General features: G+C 42.6%; 1 protein-coding gene across 3 annotated transcripts; it reads left to right on the top strand.

The window, feature by feature from the left end:
* Positions 1-155: 155 nt before the first annotated feature.
* xylt2 (xylosyltransferase II) lies at positions 156-21,791 on the top strand. 3 transcript variants are annotated; one of them, XR_006055334.1, is made up of 12 exons: positions 157-325; positions 4,575-5,070; positions 5,811-5,986; positions 7,400-7,602; positions 8,681-8,761; positions 9,103-9,319; positions 9,704-9,880; positions 10,318-10,574; positions 10,673-10,868; positions 12,392-12,725; positions 14,096-17,221; positions 21,774-21,791. XR_006055334.1 is itself a non-coding variant. In XM_042227981.1 (11 exons), the coding sequence occupies exons 1-11, from the start codon at positions 194-196 to the stop codon at positions 14,416-14,418; spliced, it is 2,589 nt and encodes an 862-aa protein (XP_042083915.1). In that variant the 5' UTR covers positions 156-193; the 3' UTR covers positions 14,419-18,813. The 3 variants fall into 3 exon arrangements, 2 of the variants coding, with proteins under 2 accessions (XP_042083915.1, XP_005940877.1); XM_042227981.1 differs by lacking the exon at positions 21,774-21,791 and having other exon boundaries at positions 156-325; positions 14,099-18,813; XM_005940815.3 differs by lacking the exon at positions 21,774-21,791 and having other exon boundaries at positions 14,096-18,813.
* The last annotated feature ends 443 nt before the right edge of the window (positions 21,792-22,234 follow it).

Below are 22,234 nucleotides of genomic sequence, written 5' to 3'. Positions count from 1 at the left end.
TTGGAAATATAAAAAACTAATGTGAGTGAATGCTATAAAATACAGTCAAATAAATAAATAATAATTATTATTATAAGCAGTTCTAATCGTCTTTATAACTTTTTCCAGCAAACCGGGATGTTGAGCGACCCCGCGTGGGCGCGCCGCTCAGAATGAGCCCTGCACGCGCTCCCAGTCAACCGGAGTCGGAAAAATGGTGGCCAGCGTTCGAGTGCAGAAGCTGCTCCGACGATATAAACTAGCGATTGCCGCCGCATTAACTATCCTCCTGATTCAAGGGCTTGTGGTATGGAGTCTGAGAAGCCTGGAAGAAGGCGAGGCAGAGGTGAGGAACCGATCCTCCGGGTGTATTTGGCGTGACAGCTATTCGCTTTGGTTTAATTGTAGAGCTAGCCGTTAGCACTTAGCCCCCTGTGAGTTATAGCTGATGTTAGCTGTTAGCAGTTGGGGAAGAGCGCTGCTCCCAAACATTTCAGCACAACGGACCAGCCCTGTCCAGCCCTCCTACCTACCTACCTACCTACCTACTTGCCTGCGTGTCTGTCTGTTCCTCAGTCTCTCATTGACCACACTACCTGGTGAGAAAGTATTCGTTGCTAGACTGTCACAGCCATGAAACCAGAGGAGTAGTTAAGTGGTAGTTAACTTGTTTAAGGAACAGCGGTGAGCTTGGGTACCACCGCTCATGTTTATTTCTTTTGGAAACCATGGCGTTGTTAAAATGTGATGAAAAACAGACTGAGGGGAATATCTAAGACGAATAGTATGCTATGAAGTAATGTAAGTTTGAGGGAGCATGAGAACAGACTGGTGATTCATTGATCCCAAACACTTCATCAGTGTGAGCAGGACCGCCTTCATGTAGTAGTTCCAGGATGACTTGGATCTCTTTTGTTTTATGTTTCCTACTTATTTATATCAACCTGTGGATTGTGATGTGCTTGTGGCTGTTCTGTGACTTTCAATTAGCTTTGAGTCATACCAAAAAGTTCAGCAGAGAGCTGCCTCTCCTACATACCACTGAAACCGTTTCTTCGACAGTAGCCAAGTCTTGTGTGGGAATTTTTTTCCCTGGGTCTCCCTGGCACACCTGGAGTGCGCTACCTTGAGGCAGTTTCTGTTCCAGTTCTCCCTCTAAGTCAGGTAACCTGAGCAGTTAACATAGATAGGTGAACCATGCGTGTACAGGACTCATTTTTTGAGACACACCAGTGATGATGGAGCCACAGGAATGCACACTGAAAACTGAGGTGGGAGCCCTGCCAGCTCACTATTGTGATGTATCAAGCAATGTGGTGGTGTAATTTTTTCCAATGTGGATAGATTGAAGTTCTGTGCCTGGCAAGGTTTAAGGCAGGCAACAGATGTAACAGTGGCCGAGTGGGAGGGGAGGGGAGGGGAGGGAAAGATGTTTGGCTGTTCCTTCAGAGAAAGGGAAAAAGATGGGTCATTACTCTGCGGACAGTAGCCTCTGTTTGCCAAGGAAATGATTTGCTGCTGACCACTTCAGTTTAAACCATGAGCTAATCGGTCAGATGGTGATGTTAGACTAAATAAATAAATCATTTCCTTTAAATGCAGCAAGTGAGTCAACTTTTCTTGCTGAAGTGATTTTGAGAGAGGCTCCGGCTTTCATCACCTGTTTCTGTTTGCTGTTTCATCAGTTGTATTCATGCTTAAACATGCCTCAGCAAAGATAAGAGAAATGTGTGCAGGGCTGTGGTTTCTGTGTTTAAATGCAGCTCTTCTGTGTTTCTAAATGAGCAGAAGTGCACACTGCTTTATAGAAGCTCAACTGCACCTCGGGGGTTGCTGTTGAGTGTCTCAGATGAAAGCATAATGGTCTTAAAGTTAAAAGGTGTGCAGGTGGATGGGAAAAGAGCTGCACTGGTTGTTTGCTTCACTGTTAATCAGATTTATTTATTGACTGTTTTTAATCTTTGGGCCCTGAAGTTGTGGCACTACCACTCAGCACAAATGTCAGCTCTATATGCAACTATGTTGGCAGACATCTATGCAAATGTCAGCATTTGGTCTCTGCATGTTTGCACTCTCGCAGATGCAGAATCAAATTTCTGACTTGAGCGTGCACATTAATCATCACTTCACCTCTGAACGGTCTCCCCGTGCTCAGCGATCTCTGCCTTATCTTGCATCTGCTCTAATCAGCGTCTGGCAGTGCATGTGTGAACACGGTCACATGCGTTATATTAAATCCCTTGGGCAGAAGAGCGAAAGGATTTCGAGGACAGAAGAAGACATGACGCTTGTCATCCTCGTATCACCCTCTGCACGCCCGGGTTCTCCTGCAGAGCTGAGTGCTCGCTGCTGCTGCAGCTTCACGCTTCAGCAGATGGCAACGCTGATATGGTTTCACTCGACTTTAATTGGAAAGTAAAGAGGCTGACTGGCTTGCCTTTGAATCAATACATTTTTTTTTTTTGACATGATGGCGTTAATTAAAAGCTGTGAACACAAGTGATAAGGAAAATTGAAATGTTAGCCCGTGCTGCGTGCTTGGCTTTCTGCACAAAAAACATGTCAGCTGGCAGCTGAAAACTAAGCTTTCTTATGAATGTTTGCTGGCAATCATGCTTGTTGTTATCATGCCATTAATGTTTTTATTATTATTCTTTTTTTATTTAATTGAATTTTACAGGAATTTGATTTTCAGAACAAAAAGTTTTTGTTGGCATTTTTACATATTTATGCCGTATTAATGCCACATTTTGCAGCTGTGGCGTTTTGCATCAAATACAATGGCAACAAAAAAGGATAAATCTTTGTTAAGTAAGGCAACATGGGTAGTCACTCTCTAAGGCCTATTCTGAGTTAGTGTCGTGCAGCTGGTCAGACCACAGATTTCCTCCCAGCACTTCCACAGAAGCTGAGGTTGTGTTTAGTTTGGCCTTTGAGTGTTGTGAAATTGACATAAAGATGTAACTAAAGCACCCGCTCTTACACCGATTAAAGGATGCAAAGCTTTCTTGATGAGTTGACATGTATGGTGTCATAATTTCTCAGAAAGATGGCAAGGTTCCTTAAATGTATATAAGCATCTTCCAGTAGGTTTGCACTGCACTGACTGCTGTGTAAGTTTACTTCACAATCCCTCTTACTGTATTGGATTTGAGACTGCAGTTGGCAGCCAGTAGCTGACTTTGCTTTATTGGTTGGCAGCTGGTGTGTTGGCCATGTATTATCTGGCTCCTCGTCCCACCGCACAGGCCCGGTCCATCTTCTGTTCCCACAATCTCTGGGCTGTCGGGGTGCCAGCGGTGTGAGGCGAATGAGCGGGCCCACGTTTTACCATAACTTCTGACAGAGGCAGAACACTCTCACCCACTCGCTCTTCTTTCTCTTCTCCAAATGAATATTTTGAAGGGACTTTTTATATGAACCAGTAATTTAGTGTGCCAAAACTATGATGTTATTTGGCTAGAAGATTTAAAATGGCTTAAACTGTGTGCGTGTGAGTGTCTTTCCCTCCAAAAAAGTCCTCTGCCTTTATTTTTTGAGGTGTGATTTCTACTCCAGTGAGACTGATTCACTCCAAGCTTTTGCTTTGAAACCGAGCCTTAGATGTAAAACTTAAACTGGGTCCTCTTTCATTTTGATACAACATCAGTTTAGATGATAACACACTATTCTCTATGATGCATTCTTTTGTTTTGTTTTTTGCACTTGAGGAAAGAGACCTTTCTAGCTTTCATTAGTGTTTACATAATTTTCCTGCTGGGGAAAACGGGCAGCTCTGCACCTGCCCCAAAGCTGATCTTTCCCTTTTATGTTGACATTTTCACAAAAGTACAACTATATGACAAACACTGGGTGGACTTAACATTTAGAGATTTTACGGCCAGAGACTGCAGCAGTGGGACACTTCACTGATTTTATTATGTCAAAGCATTTATAAGAAGGTCTTATCTTGACATTTTAAGGAAGCTCTCAAGCCTTGGTTTGATTTTTAAGAGGTTACAGTCAAACACTATCAAAGTTAGTGCTTTACAGATTATTTTTTTTTTATAATAAACTAAAATGATAGAATATTGTTGTTAATTTGTCACAAAGTCCCCCTGAGCTCTGTGAGATAATTTTAGCACTAAAGTGCAAATAAATTTGCCAAATTGTCACTTCTTAATGTGTGTATGAAGGGGCTGTAAACATGTGACCTACTTGCATGTGTGTGCATTTTTCTGCCTGTGATTTTGGCCAGAGGGAGGAAACTCAGGTCGGTACAGTGAATCACTGGAATCATGTGTGACTGTCCACTTTTTGCAGATTAGCTCCATAAAAAGGCAGAGGCTCAGCTAAAAATAACCCAGATCGGCAGAATGAAAAAAACAAAAGCAAGTAAACACATCCTTCCCTCTGGGGCTCTGTCTACTGCTGCCCTAGTCGAGGTCTTTGTTTACCTTACGTGTCATTTCTGTGGATTCATTATGATTCATTATGACTCCAAAGAAATAACGCCTCCTCTCAGTAGTGGTTGTCCAAGATATTCTTATGGAATGACTGGCAACAGAGCAGGATTTAAAATATGTCTCATGTCTCTGCTCTCTCTCTTTCCTCAGAGAAAACTAAGACAGTCTAAGCTGCCTGACCACGACAACCAGGACCCCAAGAAAGACAACGCACAGAATTCATTGTCGGGGAGAAACAAGGGAAGCAATGGTGCCAGTGCACTGAGGAGAGGGAGCAGCCGCCGTGGAGGGAAGCCCAACATCAGGCTGAAGACCCCCCAGGAACGGGGAATGACAGGGGTTGGAGTAGATGGTGTAGTCCCCCACGATCTCTCCAGCAGCCGTAACCTTAGCGAGATCCGCCCAGACGGGGTAGGCAAGTTACCTGCTGCTGCCATACCAGGAGAGCCAGGCAGCGTGGACGGGGCGCACCAAGCCCCCAACAGTGACTTTGTGCCTAAATGTGATATCATAGGAAAGGATGCGCTGTCTGCTCTGCACCGCGCCGCGTCACAGCAGTGCAGACAGGAGATCGCCAACATCGTGTGCCAGCATCAGGCCGGGCAGCTCATGCCAGAGTCACTCCCTCAGTTCTGCCCTCAGCTTGGTGAGAACCCGCTAAAGTTTGCTTGAGTATTTATAATCACGTGTAGTCTACAAACTTCAACGTGAAAGGAGATGAATGTAAAAAATGAACAAAATGACACTTTTTGACATTTACTGTAATTTTTACTCACCAGTGCATTTTCAGTCTAGACATTCTTTGTTGCCAAATTTCCTTGACAGTTATAGGATAATTTTGTTTTATAGATTTTGTTATTTTTCAGTCTAACAATGTTGTAGCTGTTACAGTTTTCTTTGGTACATAATTAAATATGTACTAAATTCAAATACTAAAAACAAAAAGATTTGACCCACTATGATAAACAGCAACAAATAGCTGTTTCATGTCCTTAACTCAGAAGCATCTTTCCATCTTTTGCCCATTGCTATGCTTAGTTTTAGGGTTATACATTATAGATCGTCAAATGTCTCTGATTATATAGCCACATTTAGGGAACTTGTTTGCAACTGCAGTATAATGCAGGGGTTGCACAGGGCCAAAAGACTCAACCCACGCCTCTGGCTCAGTTGTGCCATTACTGTAAATGCAGCTTGCAGTGTTGCTGAGTTGGACGCTTTGTCAAAAAGGAAAGTAAAAGAAAACCCTTTTAGATTTTGAATACTTCAGATATGTAACATGGTAAAATTAAATCTCTTTCAATCCATTAATAGTGCCTGTTAAACAGCTAGCTTAGAGGTGCCCCCAAGCCTACTGAGTCATATTTGTCTGTCCTATTGGGACAGGTGTGTCACACCCAGTTCAGGCTGTTGGTGAGCTGGAAGACAGCCTATCCGAAGTGGAGAACCCCGTCAGAGTGGCTTTCGTTCTGATGGTCCACGGCCGTGCTGTACGGCAGCTCAAACGTCTCATCAAAGCCATTTATCACCGTGACCACTATTACTACATCCATGTGGATAAGGTAATTACAGAGCTTCAACTGCCATGCAGTCTCTTTAGACAGTATTATTTTTCGTGCTTAAATATTATATTAAACAGTATGTGTTTGGTGCACTCACAGATGCTTTTCCCAGTTAGATCTTCTTGCATTATGAAGGTTAAATTTATCCCACAGTGTAGTAAAGGGGATTAGCCTGGATAAAGCAAAGTGTGGTTATTCTTAGGGGCTGGATTTAGTGGAGGAAAGGTCTGCTGTCATGTGCAGCCGGAAGGCAAAAGACAAATGCACGGCTGGTACTGAGGCAGGGACCTCAGGTGTGTTGAGCAGAGACAGCAGAGAAACAGGTGCCTGTTCTCAGTGCACCTGTGTTGCCGGAAAGGTTGTGGAGACGTAGGGAGTTGCTCTGTTCTGCTGCCAAGGGACGGCAGAGCAGCTCACCGGAGGCAATGATGGATAAGACGTCAGTAGGACAATCACACCACAGACAGTCTTAGATACTTTGCTTGCCTAACCTCATCCATCTCAGAGGCAAAAGCCTGTTTGAGAGATGGGGCTGTAAAACAGGTCAGGTTTGTCCTAGAAAATGTCTGCCAACTGCTCTGCTCCCTCTTATCCTGTCCTCTTCTTCTCCTGTTTAAAGGCGAGCACTGAGTTCAGACTACTCTTTTACTATTCGTTCTCCTATTTTCTAATTTCTGAAAAAAAAACAGTGTACCCTTTTCATACTATACAATCTTTATGTCCTCTTTTAAATATACAAGACAGAATCGATACCCTTTGTTCATGCTTTGCTAAACACAATTGGACTTTGTGTCCCCAAACAGTCACTTTCGAAGTGTCTGTGTCTCCCTAAACTGCCCATTTATTGCTTCACAACGTTTATTAGCTCTCCTTATTTGTGAACAGGCCCCTTGTTAATTAGGTTATAATTAATCAATTTAAGTTCCAAGTAGAAATAATAAAAAGAATTGTTGAACCTTCAGTTGTTGGTGTCTTGCATATTTCAGACACTTGCAGTGGTCACATGTTCACTCACTCAATTTTTAATACCGCTGCATAAAGCTTGGCAGCTCAGCAGCCTCTATTTCTTCCTTTAATCCCCGCACTGTGGTTTGTTCCAGACTATCTTTTAAGCTCAGTTCATTTATTTTTGTCTCACCTGCAGTCACCTAAAGGAGAAACAGCCAGCAACAGAAACTAATTTTGATTCTTCCTCTATCGTCATTATGACCCACAGCACAGAGCACCATGTGGCTGTTGTTCTTCTCAGATCAAATTCTCTTTCAACAGGAGCCAGTTTTGTGTGATGGTCTTGGCACAGTGGCAGCTGCAGCTCTGTGAGAACAAAGCTAAAAGTAGATTATGCTTTTGTTTCAGAAGCAGCCTCTCCTCATTTAACTCTTTAACTGACTTTTGGTTTTAAAACTCTGACAGCGGTCTGGCTACATGCATCGGGAGGTCCTGCAGATAGCCCAGCAGTACCCAAATGTGAGAGCCACGCCATGGCGCATGGTCACCATCTGGGGAGGAGCCAGCCTTCTCAAAGCCTACCTACGCAGCATGCAGGATCTGCTCTCCATGCTGGACTGGAAGTGGGATTTTTTCATCAATCTCAGTGCCACAGACTTTCCAACTAGGTTGGTCACACACACATATACACAGAAATAAACTCAACAGTTAATCTTTGTTGCACTTTACCTAAGGTGTACATTCACTCCCACATTTGAGCCTAAATCCATGCAGTGCAAGATTAAAAAAAGATGCTTTGAGTTTAGATGGGTTACTGAAGAGGGGACATAGATATGTGAGGCAGGAGTTGCTCAGTGAATCTCAGGCCAAGTGAAAAAAGAGGATTAGACAGATTGTCAATGAACGTCTGCCACAGAGGGTCATGGGAGATCAGGATGGTCATAAACTGTATAAATTCAAGCTTTTACCTGAAGCCCTAGTAATGCCCAAAGCTGTCTTTGACTCTCTCTCGCCCTCTTGCTATCAGTTCAGTTTCCTGCCATCAAAAGCAGTGCTGAGACGTGTGGGTGTGTAGTGAAACATTGCAGCATGGTGTTGCTTCTGCTCCTGTCAAAATCATTGAACCGCCACAAAAGAAACTGAACAGCTGGTTACACTACTTATCTTTCATAATCCCAAACAGAAAAGGGTGTCTTGAGCCATTTTCACTCTGTCACAGTGAAGTTTATTTTAGAGCTAAAAAAAAAAAAAAAAAAAAGCATTTTAGTGTGCACTACCTCTTTAACCTACTTTGTGTTTGTTGTATTCCCTCAAAGTTTGCATCTTGAGCCATTTTTCATTATTTTTGAATGCCTCTTTCCCTTTCGCAAAACTGCACCTACAATTACGGCGCTTTTTACAGCAACATTACAAAGAAACTTAACAGTTGGCAGATAAGAGAATCTAGTGGCAGCTTCAAATGAATTATTTTGGGCATGAATCAGTTTTGGCTGGCTTGTTTCTGGGGCAGCTTTGAACCCCTAACAAAGCAGCTGTTAGTCCACCTGAACCATCTCAAGGGGAAAAGGCTTGCTTGGATACACACAGAAAGACAATGTTTTCTGTGCTGTGTCCAGAGTAGTTTATTTCAGCTAGCACGATACTCATAACACAGTCCAAAGAACCCTGTAGATGGCCCTTTTTTTGGTCTCCTGCTTCAACATAACCTTTCCTCCTTTCAATTCTCACCATAATGCCCTCCTGCAGGACCAATGATGAACTGGTGGCTTTCCTGTCGCTGCACAGAGATAAGAACTTTCTCAAGTCCCATGGGAGAGAGAATGCCCGGTGAGTTTGCTACATAAAGGCAGCACAGTCTGCAAATACTGACATCGGGATGGCATTTTGACTTATAATTACATTTGACACACCTTTTAATACTACAGAAAAACTGTAACTGAACAATGTTAATGAATGAAATCACAAAAAGTTGCTCTATAAATTCTCAGCAAATAGAAGTGTATTTAAATATTGCTGCAGATACAGATGAGCTGGGGAGCAGAGAGCTCTGTCAGATCCATTATTTAATGCAGTGTTACAGTTCTTTATCATTTACTGCGATGAATGGTGCAAATACCTTCACCCGTGTCTCTTCCACCCATCATTTTCAGCTGTGTCCTGTGTTCCAGGTTTATTAAGAAGCAGGGCCTTGACCGTCTCTTCCACGAGTGTGACAACCACATGTGGCGTCTAGGCGAGCGCAACATCCCCGAAGGCCTGGAGGTCTCAGGCGGCTCCGATTGGTTTGCACTCACCCGCCGTTTTGTGGAGTACGTCATCAACTCCCAGGACGAGCTTGTGTCGGGGCTGAAGCAGTTCTATTCCTACGCTCTGCTTCCTGCTGAGGTAAGCGAGCTGTAGGCAGTCTGTTTATCTCCCGTTGTTGAGACAGTTTCATATACAAGCCTGTCTCAGGCTCGTCGTCCCCTGCCAAGTCAGAAGAGCCTAGCAGCAGAGATAATGTAATACTTTAAGCTTTCTGGCACAGCGTGCAGCAGAAGTGCAAGATGAGGAGGCTTCGCTATATTTTATCTGTGTAGTTTGGTCTCAGAAGAGTTGTCTGTTCACCGCTATAGAGCTGTGACCTTTTTGTAATTTAGAGTGTGGTTAGAAACAGTTTATACGTATATTTGATGGTTTACACAAGCTTAATTTGGACACAACACTTGGCCACACTGTTTTCTCACACAGTGAAGAAATAACGTACCTACTCCTACCCTTTCTTCCCAGTCTTTCTTTCACACAGTGCTCGGGAACAGTCTCATGTGTGACACCCTGGTGGACAATAACCTGCGCGTCACCAACTGGAACCGTAAGCTGGGCTGTAAATGTCAGTACAAGCACATTGTTGACTGGTGTGGCTGCTCTCCCAATGATTTTAAACCACAAGACCTCGTTCGAATCCAGGTGAGTTCAACAGAGGATGCCACTTTAAAACAAAAAACAGGGCTGGGTGATATAGACAGAAGCCATATACACTCAGTGGCCACTTTGTTAGGTACACTTTGCTAGCACTAGCACTAGGTTATATTTAAAAACATTTTAAATATTTCTTTCCTCAATCAATTAGTTTGTATTATTATCTGGCTCCTGGAGTTCTTTGGGGTTAGTTCTGACTGCAAGCAAGGAAAGGCACACAAAGTAGACTAATGAGCCCTGTTTCTGTAAGATGGGAAATCACTGTTTTTCTCAACAGAGTCCGGTGGTTTTGAATAAGCACAAGGGCAGAACTGCAGATACTTTACAGAAGAAGGGCTTTATTTAATGCTAAATCAAACTGACTTTAACTAAATTCTAATTCTTTGTCAAATATGTTTTTGCTATTTTCTCTTCCTCATCCACAGCAACTGACCCGTCCAACATTCTTTGCCCGCAAGTTTGAGTCCTCGGTGAACCAGGAGGCCATAGACATCCTGGACACTCACCTGTATGGCCAGTATGCTCCAGGAACTGTTGCTATCAAGGCATATTGGGAGAGCCTGTTTGAGCAGCTGGACGGCGTGGGCTCTCTCAGTGACGTGGCTCTCACGGCGTACTTGTCATTCTTTCGCCTGGGCCTGAAGAGTTTGGTGACTGCTCAGAGCAACGTGAAGGCCTGCAGGTGGAGAGTCTGTTCTGCTTTGCTTTGTTATTGTCACTAACACAGCGCATAAGCTATTTTCTTTGTCATGTTTAATTTATCTATTTTTTTTCTCCCAGGTTTGAACCAGTAGGCGTCCCTCTATCTGTGCATGTATACTTTTATGATGACCGTTTCCAAGGGTACCTGGTTCGCCAAGAAGTCCAGGCAGTGGAGTCAAAGGCCAGGGAGACTTTGGAGATGTGGGCAGTGCCTCAGGCTACACTCGTCCTTGAGAAGAACCTTAAAGAATTTGAAAGGCTCAAGAATCTTGAAGTAAGCACTCTTTAGGTTTTTTTTGTACAAACTTTCAAGATCAAGACGACTGCAACATGAAGAAGATTTTCTAGCTGATATCTAAAAATTAGGGTGGCTGTATCAGGCGTGATCTGACAAAAGCTAAACTGAAGTTTAATTAGTTTAACAAAAAGTATGTTAATACTGGAAGAAATGAATATTCACTCACCTTCTTCAGACAGAAAGGAGTGGGTCTCTTTTGTAGTGTTGTCAGTGTTGTTGTATTATGTGTTACATCCCTCTGCAGCCCCTAATCATCTCAATGTTTTCAGCTGGTTCTAATTGGCCACACCTAGTCAGGTGTGGATAAAAGCATACCTTAGGCAAGCTTCCTGGGGGAGCTCACTTGCCTTTGCCTTGGTGGCACCAGCTGTTTTAGCCAACCTGCTGTGCATTTTAGGATTTAAAACCTCTTCTCACTAACACTCTGGTATTCATCTCCTTTTTTATGTTGCGGCTTTGAGCCGGGTCGTAACATAAGGCTTTAATCCACAAGGTTCAGTAAAGCAAGCATACTAGTGACCACCCACAAAACGGAGAGCTATGGCCACACAACGATCACATCAAGGGTTGCTCAGCACCCCTCAGTGTTATTGCCATCACCTGGCCAACAACACTCACAAGTGATCCAACAAAACTAGCCATATTTACCACAACACTAAAGGTCACAGCACAAAGCACTCACCTCACAAGGATCTCATTAGCATCCATCAACACTGACATATGCACACACAGTATACATTATGCCAACTTAAAAATGGCCTACCTGCCTCAGGCACAAGACCATAATTATTGAATGGTCTCAAACCTCCTGCCAAGTTTGCTGCCACTGATTTACTATGCGCAACTCCCAACCTAAGATGCTAAAAACAATAAAAGTTTACCTGTCTAGTCTTCAGTGGTGTACCGGACTCGAGGCAACTTTAAACGCCAACTCGAGAGCAGGCAGCAGACCAGAGATATAGTCTCCTACCAAACTCTGTACCCCCACCCAGGATAACCACCAAACACAATAAACTAAAACAACAAAGCAAAACAACAAACAAGTGCTTCGATGGAAGGGCAGCACAGCCACCCAGCTGAAACACACTTACTAAAGGGACGTAGCTCAATCACAGTGAACACCTTCACTCACCCACTTAAAAGCAATACAAAAAACTGATATTCAGTCTCCACCAAAATGTCCAAAGATCCCGGACGAGCCCCCACTTATGTTACAACCTGGCTCAAAGCTGCAACATAAAAAAGGAGATGAATACCAGAGTGTTAGTGAGAAGAGGTTTTAAATCCTAAAATGCATAGCAGGTTGGCTAAAATGGCTGGTGCCGCAAAGGCAAGTGAGCTCCCTCAGGAAGCTTGCCTAAGGTATGCTTTTATCCACACCTGACTAGGTGTGGCCAATTAGCACCATTGAGATGATTAGGGGCTGCAGAGGGACGTAACATATGTCACATAAATTTTTAAAAATATTTTTTAAAAATGACTTTTTTTGTTATCCTAAGATCGGCACAGAGTGGGATCCCAAAGAGAGGATCTTCCGTAACTTCGGTGGGGTGATCGGCCCTTTGGATGAACCTCTGGCAGTCCAGAAGTGGGCACGTGGTCCGAACCTCACCGCCACTATTGTGTGGGTCGACCCGGCTTTGGTGGTGGCGGCATCTTATGACATTACAGTGGATTTGGATGCAGAGTACACACACTACAAACCGCCACTGCAGCACCCCCTGCGGCCGGGCACCTGGACGGTACGGGTGTTAAAACAATGGGAGCGTGTGGCAGAAGTTCACTTTCTTGTCATGCCATTAACTTTTAATAACAAGGAGCCGCTACGCAAAGGTGAGACATGTATTTATAGCTCTTTATTTTCATTTTTAATTTGAAAAGATAAGGCTGATGTTTTTCTTTATTTCACTTTCTGTGACAGAATCACATGATGAAACACCAAATCAGTCAAGCACTACATTTTCCCTAAATACTTGTTCAGTCCTGTGTGTCGCGGTCACAGGGCGTCTCCGTGCCATTTAAAAGTCTTGAACTTCAAATGTGTTCAGTCATGTCATTCCAACATTTTGTGACACACCATTTCAGGCTTGCACACATTTGGTTCACGCAGAAGTTAAAGCCATACTGTTGTTCAGTCTGCTGTAATTGGTAAATGTAAGTGGATGGGTATCAGGTGAATGCATTTATTTTTGCTTCTTTATAGTTTGTCTGACCCTTTCAGGTCAATTTTTGTGAATGCAAATGGTTAACAGTAACAGCAAGTTTTTGTTTATGTCCGCAAACATCTTAAGAATCCCTGAGGCCCAATTGGAAGACGATGCAGCTGAAGATGGTAGAGAAGAAGGAGGCCTTGCTAGTTTTACAGTACCACTTTTAAATAGCTGTCCCAATCAGTACTCTATGGAAAAGAGAGCATGCAGGTTTAATGACAGAAGCTTTTCTAATACTGATTGCTATTGGTGAATAAAGCCAGTCACCAAAAAAGCATGCTGTGCTGAAAGTATTTTTCAGGACATTATATTTTTGTTTTGTTTTCACATTATTAAAACCAATTTCCTAATATTCAAATATGTGTTTTTAGGTAAACGATGTCAGCACTCATAACGCTATTTATTGGGTGTTTTCCTGCCCCTTTATTTATTTAATTTATTTTTTAAAACTCATTTATCATACCAGTCCATGCTGATATATCGGCAAGAAACTAATGTTGGCTATTAAATTCTCTACTTTCCACTATTTTAAACCAATATTATTACATCAACTTAAAAAATATGATTTTCACCTTTGATTTCTGTTTCCAGCATGCTTTATTTGGAAAACAAATGGCAATATAAAGGTTTTAAGACGTAGACGCACCCCTTAAAGTGCCCAAAACTACTCTCTCTCTCTCACACGCACACACACAGAAGTTTGGTGTTGCCTACAAGCTTCATCAGCTACAGTAAATAAACTACAATGCTGGTGTGTGCTGTAATCAATGACCATGCCTACCTGGGCAAACATGGCATCGGCTATGTCAGACTGCACAGTTGATGGTGTTCATTGTTAGTCTTAATCTTTGCATTGGATTTATTGGGAATAAAAACATGCTGAATGTCCCCTGGCGTACATTAGTGCTTGATCATTAAAATCTGAAAACTTTGGTGGATTTTTCAGAAACTCATGTCATCTTCTTCTGATTTTTTTCTCTCCTTCTGTTCTAGAAGAGGACAGCTGGCTTCATGCAGGACCTCCAGGGAACTTGTACCTGGAGCAGAGCTTCCAGCAGCTGAGCTCAGTGCTTAAACTGCCTCCCCAAGAAGCTGCCATGCAGGTGGCCCAGCGTAATGCCCAGTTGGTGGGCCAGGCCCTTGATGCATGGGTGGACACTTCTGTTGAGTCCTTCTGGGTTATCGGCGACTTGTGTGCAACACAGACTTCCTCATGCCCAGCTTTGGGGTCTTGTTCCAAGACTGCCTGGAGCTCATTGTCCCCAGACCCTAAATCTGATATGGGCCCAGTGAAAAGCGATGGGCGGATCAGGTAGCCCTCAGAGAAGAGAGACTGCAGACGTGCAGAGAAAACCGGAGACTGCTAGGAGACCTGTGTGAACCAGGACGTCTCCGAGGTCGGCTAAGAGCTCAAGGGCACATAAGCAACGATAAGGAATCTTCCTCCACCGAGGAGCCACGTCTTTCTCAGCGCCACAGTAATGCAGGCTTGAAAGACAAGAGCATGACTGCTGGAAATTTGCACATAGGAAACTGCAAGCGCCTAGTCTTGTAGCACCGCTTACTGAATGGGTACACGGATGCCGGGTGTAACGTGTTGTTTAAGCTGTCGCACAGGTTTGCGGTAATGATCCGTCTGTGCCGGAGTTTCTTTAAGAAGTGTTCAGGCGCACAGTTTTCCTGCACTTCGGTAGAATCAACAGGCTCCGTGCCGTGCTCAGTCTTCTTTTCGAGGGAGAATCAAACCTGTGAATCATGTTATTGTGCTTATTTTGAAGCATTATTATGTAAGCATTAAGGAACAGATAGATGAAGTGCACTTTACTGTAAGACTTTGGTTTTACACAGAGGTCACTAGGTTACAATGTGAAGATTAGAAGGTAACGGTTAAGGTCATTTCTTTCTTTCTTTTTTACAATAGGAACAAACTGCCACTCCCTGTTGCACAGTCACATAAAATTCTTGGACTGTAACACAGAGAAGGAAGAGTAGTAAAGAGAGTGGGGTTCTTGTGTATCCTTAGGAGTCTTGTGCTTTTTTTTTTTTTACTATATTATTTGTCATTTTTTCACATTTTGTTTGTTAATTTGCAGAACTAGCTGGTAAATTGAGTTAAATTTTCTGTTGTTGCAAAAAAAAAGGCTCTGAGCTAAACGTCTGGTCTAAGGAAGTGCCTGGACTGCTGGTGCAGATAGCGAGGGTGCATTTACAGTTTCTCTGAGATCATCTTTGTAATACGTCTTTAACTGAAAAGGAGGGATGTGCAGTGTGCATGAAAGCTCCAGAACAACAGACGGTGGACCTTAAGTCAGGACTTTTACTTCCGCTGTTTGACCTGTTTCTTATCCACTCTGCTAAAGCGACTCTACTGAGCTGAAGGAAATGTGGGTAAAAATAACGTTTATTCCGATTACTCTCGGCCCACTGGGAGGATTGAAACCACTCTGTTTATATGTTAGCTCAGCATGTAGGCTGGAAATAGGAAGAAGCGGGCAAAAGCCAAGACACTCTACGTCTGAAACGCAGCTGTTTGTTTGTTTTTAAAACAACAATGTCAATGGAAGAGAATTCATTCTGTTTTACCTGTAAGGCCCTCGTGTCTGTACCCTGGCTACTCCGTGCCAGGTGTCAACCAAGGTATAGGACATATAACCCCACCATAACACTAACGACTGTCACGTGTTGTCAGTCTTCTCTCTGCAGAGTAAGCAAGCTTACACAGTTCTCCAAAATGTCAAAGTTCTCTTAAATGCAAGGTTGACCTGCCGTGTATCTGTTTGTATGCAGTATTGTCACGACACGTTCACATTTAATTTGTTAAGGTGAATTTAATTTCAACTTTTTGAATTTTGTACGTTTTCTTTGTTTGTTTTGTTTTTCTTTTTGAGTCCACCGACCCAGAGTGGTCCATCGTCCATTTGTTTCAGTGTGATCGAGACTCTAAGATGCCTTTATGTCACAAAGCTGAATTGTTTACTACGGGATGAAAGCTTCCACAGATGTGCAATCAATGCCTTTTCAGATGATAGTGAAACCCATGTCTGTGCTTTGGTTTGTTTGATTTCTTTTTTACTCCAACGTTACGTGTTTGTTAAGTAACAGTTGGCCACCGTGTGAGTTTTAAGTGACCTTGTTTACCTCGATCAGTACAGTTGCTTCAGTGAAGCCCCAGTTTTATTGGGATAAGGGAGCAGATGAATGGGTGTGACAGATGTTATTTTTCTATCCTGTTTGGGAGGAATTATGTTTGTTGTCTGTTTATCTCTCAGCACTCTAAACTATTAGAGCTGCTCTCCAATCGTGTTACATTTGTCCAGCTGTTCAGCGTCATTTGATACAGACCTTTATTGTTTTTGGTGGGTGGGAAGTTGAGGTCTCCCTCCGTGCCGCTGTGATATGCAGCAGCCCGGCTGGTGAGTCATCCAGAGCTCTTATCTGGAAAAAGCTCATAGGACAGATCTGACTGACTCAATAAAACGAAAAAAAAAAAAATTAAGATGTTTCCTTATTTTCATTCTTAACATGCCTTTGAATCAGGTGGAAATAGAGAGGAAATGCTTCTTATTTGAAAGTCTTAAATGAACCTTTCCGCTACATTTCGAGGGGTTTTCCCTCTTACAAGAACACGATGGGAGATATTTATGAGGCTCTCTCTCCGGGGCGCTGAACACTTCCTTTTCCCTTCCTTGTTAAAAAGCTCAACATGACTTGCATCATGAATACTGTATAAGCTACACTTCCGTTATCATCTCTGACCAAAACTCCTTCTTTTAAATATTTAGTTTCAACATAATTATACATCGTAGCATGGTGATATAAACCATCCAGGGGTGAAGGAGACATGCAGAGAAGGTGGGGTGGAGGAATTAAGACAGGGCGATAAAAAGGATGGAGAGGAAGCATAAACGTTTAGTTCACCTCTAGGACTTCACCTGCTTTTTGGTTAGGAGCTGATAATTACTATTTAATAGAAAGTGGATGGACGACAGCTGGGATACGCACAGGATGAAGGAGCGGGGGAAGATGGTTTCCTCGGACAGCGCGTACATGTCATCCACAGAGGATGGACAGACGCCCACGGCCATCACCTACCCTTATAATGAAGAACTAACACACAAGGTATTTATGTAACTATATTAAAAATGATGCGGGAAACTAACAATATACAAAGTGAAATTACAGATTACCACAGAAAAAAATATAAAATCTTAATTTACTTTTAAATTAACTTTCAAAAGGATGTGCTTTTTTAAATAATTAACTATTCTTTCCACAGTGACTCCTTCTGTGTCATTTTCTGGAAACATCTGTACCCAACAATAATCTAATAGCTCAGTGATCTAATGCCACCCAATATAACCTCCCTGTAGTACTAGGGGGTTATGGGAGTGCAGTGTGTCATGATTTATGAGTGTGAATGGATGAATGCGACATGTTGGATAAAATTAAAAAACTAAAAGCGCTGTCTAAGAACTGTAAAGAGCACATCACTTAATGTTCACCACCAGCAGGATAACTTCTGGACTTTGTCACAATCACAGGAGCTGCACAGTTTTAACTAAAGACAAAGCAAGTGAAATCCTGTTTATTGTCTCCGATTGTGGGCATTTCTTGCAGATAGTCTAATGGTTTAATCGCTCTGAATGCTCCGTAATTCCATTACTGGATATGTGTGAACAAGTATTCTATTATGGTAAGCCAAGAACAAGCTCCTGCTTCCTCACTAATTGAATTCATGGATGCATTTGCTGTTTTGCCGAGTTCTAGCCTGCCAGCAGCCCCAGCACATACTACATACTGATGGTTCCAATTTTGTTTGCAGGCTGCACTGAGCCAGTTGGCTCTCAACTCTTTAAATATCCAGTAAATGTTGAAGTCCTACATGAAAACGTGTGACAAGAAACTGCTTTGGCGAGAAAGTAGAAAATAAAATATGCACTGTAAAAGCAAAAACCTGCAGTCTTTTCAGCGTTTTACCAGAAGGAACGTGGGGTGATGTGCTCTCTCTTTTGGATGTTCAGTTTGAGCTCGAATTTTAATCTCATCATGGAAAGACCTCTGCAGTGTAGCAACGCTGTCACAACTAGTTTGACAAAATGTCAAATTTGGCTCCGGCAAAAGCACCAAATATGCCGAAGCATATGTGGGACTCTGCTGGCCTCTAAAGCTGTCCTGGGTCTCCTCAGTGTCAGGGTTCAGACAGGTCTCTGAAAAAGCTGTAGTTACCCCCCCCCCCGCTTTATAACATCCACACCACCAGTCTCCTGTGCTTTGACTTCTGTTTCATGGCTGCTCTCGTCTCCAGCGTCAGTCCTGAAAACGCTGCCAGCATGCTGACATCAAAATTTCATGTAGGTGGTATGAAATAGTAATCTGATGGTTTCCGAGGGGGCCGCACACTAAATCTAAGCTGGTCTGCATTGTTTCTACTTCAGGTGCTCATACCTGCTCTCTCTTTGAAAGGGATGCAAGCAAACACTTTATGTTATATCTGCTATTGAAGACTAAAAGCATCCTGCTCCGGAGTTTCCATCAAAAGGAAGCACTCTGGAGAGCGAGGGAGCCACGTAGCCTCAGATGTTCGGTCTGCATGTCACCTTGTTAGATTTTTAATGTGGGGAGCAAATTGAATGTGCAGAACCTGAATATCGGTGTTTAAAGTGAGGAGTACAGAGGCTGCCTGTTGTCACGCTGCACTCTATCTGAGCTCCTTGACACTGCAGATAAGAAGCAGGCGGTGGAGTCTGGCCTGCTGGAGGAGGAGGAGGAGGGTGAGGAGGACTTCTGTGTATGGGGAGGCGGTGGGGTGAGTAATGTCAATAAAGAAGGCAAGCATCTGCTGCCAAGGACCTCAAGGCTGGGTACTCTAGAAGCCAGGGAGACAATAACCATGGCGACAAGGCCAGTTGTTGCCAGAGCTGCGGTGGCAAGTCAGATGGCAGCTGGGGTGATGGATGACCCTCAGCAAACAGAGCCAGCGGCCGTTTCTGTGGCGCTGCGTGTTGCTTTTGTGCGTGCTGAAACGTGTCTGAAACGTGTACAAGAACATTTCACACCTGCATGACATCTTAAAGTATGTTTGTGTGAGATCTTTTCAGTTAAATTAAGCTGGCAGTAAAATAACAAATCAAGTAAAACTGCAGTATTACCACCAAAATGTTTTTGTTCCAAAGAAACGTGTCCCCTGTAGGACCCTAATGTGGTAATTTAGCTATTCTCAAAGCCAACACCCTGAAAATCCTTCCACCCAAATATTAAATCTTCACTCTAATCAAATTACAAGAGAGATTACGTTGGCTCACCTGCAGTACCTTGGAAGGCCATCAGGGGGCCCTGGCTCTCTCTTTGGGAATCACTGTGTTAACGAGTTGTGCTTCCCACCTGAGCTTCTGGTGAAACTGCTGCCGAAGCATTTTTTTTAAAATCGACATTATGTTGCAAATAAATAGTAAAATTTAAAAGAGCAAATTATTACACATAATTTATGGACATCTGTGGTTTGATTTCTTTGCATGCCTGGATTGGATGGGTTGTTAAGACTGTGAGAATTTCATTTCAACGGCAGCTTTAGAAATAGTTTTACTTAGAAAACCGCTGACGTGTTCAGTTCTTATTTTACCTGCTGTATCTTCCTGGTGAGATGATGGTAGTGTTACACAGCAAGGTTGTTATAGTTAACTAAAACTAAACTGAAACTAAATGGGAAACAAGATTTTATAAATAAAAACACATTTATATTACAGCTTGTGAGTCCACTGCTTTTAAAATATGTGTTTTTATTGTAATACCTGCACTGATTTTAATAAATCTTCCCTTTAGTATGACTTACAATATACAACAACACCTAAAAAGACTAGAACTCACACTGAATGTAATAAAAACTAAACTAAAACTAAAGATTTTTGAACCAATGAACTAAAACAAACAATCAAAAAATAACTGAAACTAAACCGAACTAAAACTAACAGGTCAATATGAAATAAAAGTTCAAAAATATGAAAAAATACAAAACTATGATGACTCTGCTGCCCAGAACCTTAGAATATATTTAGATTTAAAACCTCCACATGTGACATTTTTGTGCTGTTTCTATAGATCCACTGTAATCTGTAATGCATATGTAATATGATGCAGTGGGGGGGATAATTGATGTTGAGTCCTGGGTTCAAATCCAGCCTGGGGCCTTTCTGTATGCAGTTTGAATGGATGGTTGTCTGTTTGTGTAATCCCTGTGATGGATAGGTTAGCTGGGATAGACTCCAAACTCTAATTTGGAAAAGCAGAAGAAAATTAATAGATTCCACTTGCTTATTTTTAAGATATCCTAACCTAATGCTAAGAAGTTGTTTTGCTAAACTGTAACTTGCCTGAACTAAAATTAGTTGGTGACACTTTATAAAGCGGCGCATGAACACAAGAAATTTCAACGTATTTTATTTGAAATTATGATGTAGTTATATTTACCTACAAATACTTAAAGTTAGATGAACTAGAATAAGGGGATAACAAATCTGGCTTTTACACAAAAAGATAATACTATGCTGTGAGTACATTTAAGTGCAATTTCATGGTAATTTTGCAAGAAAACCAAGTTATTTCCCCATCTTACATCCTAAATATGCTGTACTTTTCAGGGCACGGGCTGTATTATGAAGTGCATTCATCTCACCTGAATATTCGTTAGGTTAATGTACGTGATCGATGTTTTATTACTTAACAGTCCTTTTATGTATATTACAAATGTGACGAAGACTGTTCTCCCTGACCAGCTTAAAGTGAAAATAAATGTGTGTGTGACCTATTAGAGAGCCAAAGTTAAGCCACTCCATAATATGACCTGCACCCTGAAAAGTACAGTGTAGTTACAATGTAAGATGGGGAAATACACTTTATTTTTCCACAAAATTAATATATTATTCAACACTTTACTGAAAGAATAGTTTGTTTCCTGTGAAATTTCCGTAGGTATGCAATACTTAAAGTTAATCAAATTATTTTGGCACATTGCACACTACTTAAAATGAGTTATACACAACTTAAATGTACTCACAGCATAGTCATTTCTTTCTTTCATGTAAACACCTGACCTTTTACCCCTTTATTCTAGTGTAGCTACCTGTAAGTATTTGTAGGTAAATATAATTATATTGTAGTTTCAAATAAAATACACTAAAATACCATGTAATTACAGGGTAATTACACCTTTAGTCACGGGCTGTATTATAAAGTGTTACCTGTTGGTTAACACCTCTGTATCCAAAGCTCTTTACTTTGATGAGCTGTACTTAGGTTAACAGTTAGAACTGAAGTGAATCTGTGATGTCTAAGAGAAAAATGGGAGTAACAGAGAGATAGTGGCACCATAAGGGTACAGGAGCAGATGTGAGGCATCAGTCTGAGACGTGAGCACGGATCTTGCACACATAACCCGATTACATTCCCGCTTCACCGGTGCCCATTGTGCTTCCCTCTTTTTGCTGTTATTGACTCCCAGCTCCGGCTGTCACACAGCATCATGGAGCACAGAGCTCCACACTGAGCAGCCTATGAACACACGCATTGTCCTACACCGCCTGTGCCCACACAGCGCAGGGCCTCGGGCGACAAGTAGAAGCTGCAGCGCTGAAGCCTGCATGATGTTGCCTCTGTCTCTCTGTAAATCTGTCTGCAGACCATCCTGGTGGGGGACAGTGGAGTGGGCAAGACCTCCCTGCTGGTTCAGTTTGACCAAGGCAAGTTCATCGCAGGGTCCTTCACCTCCACCGTGGGCATCGGCTTCACGGTGAGTCCACTTTTCATGTCCACCGCTCACCCCACCCACTCTGTATTTGTTCTGGCTCACTCATACTTCTGCCTTGCTCGCCCGTGTGTCTGTGTGTGTGTGTATATATATATGTGTATGCTTTCTCTCCCTCCTCCTCCCACCTCATTAAGCCGCTGACTTCACCCGAGTGTTGAGGGACATGTCACCGTGATGGGCTGTTTGCACTAAAGTCGTGACATTTGCTGCGAAGCAAATCTTCTCTGTTTGGGTGCTGGGGAGTGTTTGACTCCTTCGGTATGTGTCAGTGAAGTGCGATGTGAATCAGCGGCGCTTCTCCAGTGCGCCAATGTTGCATTTTATCACTGCAT

The sequence above is a fragment of the Haplochromis burtoni genome, unplaced genomic scaffold, assembly GCF_018398535.1.
Source record: "Haplochromis burtoni strain Fernald_Lab_line unplaced genomic scaffold, NCSU_Asbu1 Contig_294, whole genome shotgun sequence".
Lineage (NCBI taxonomy): Eukaryota > Metazoa > Chordata > Actinopteri > Cichliformes > Cichlidae > Haplochromis > Haplochromis burtoni.
This window is presented reverse-complemented; position numbering and strand designations above follow the sequence as displayed.

What these genes read in the sequence shown, in the direction of transcription:
- xylt2 (XM_005940815.3), top strand. Translation starts at nt 194, where the DNA reads ATGGTGGCCAGCGTTCGAGTGCAGAAGCTGCTCCGACGATATAAACTA. An exon ending in TCAGTTCTGCCCTCAGCTTG is followed by an intron (nt 5,071 to 5,810) that starts GTGAGAACCCGC and finishes CTATTGGGACAG; the next exon opens with GTGTGTCACACCCAGTTCAG. An exon ending in AGCAACGTGAAGGCCTGCAG is followed by an intron (nt 10,575 to 10,672) that starts GTGGAGAGTCTG and finishes TTTTTCTCCCAG; the next exon opens with GTTTGAACCAGTAGGCGTCC.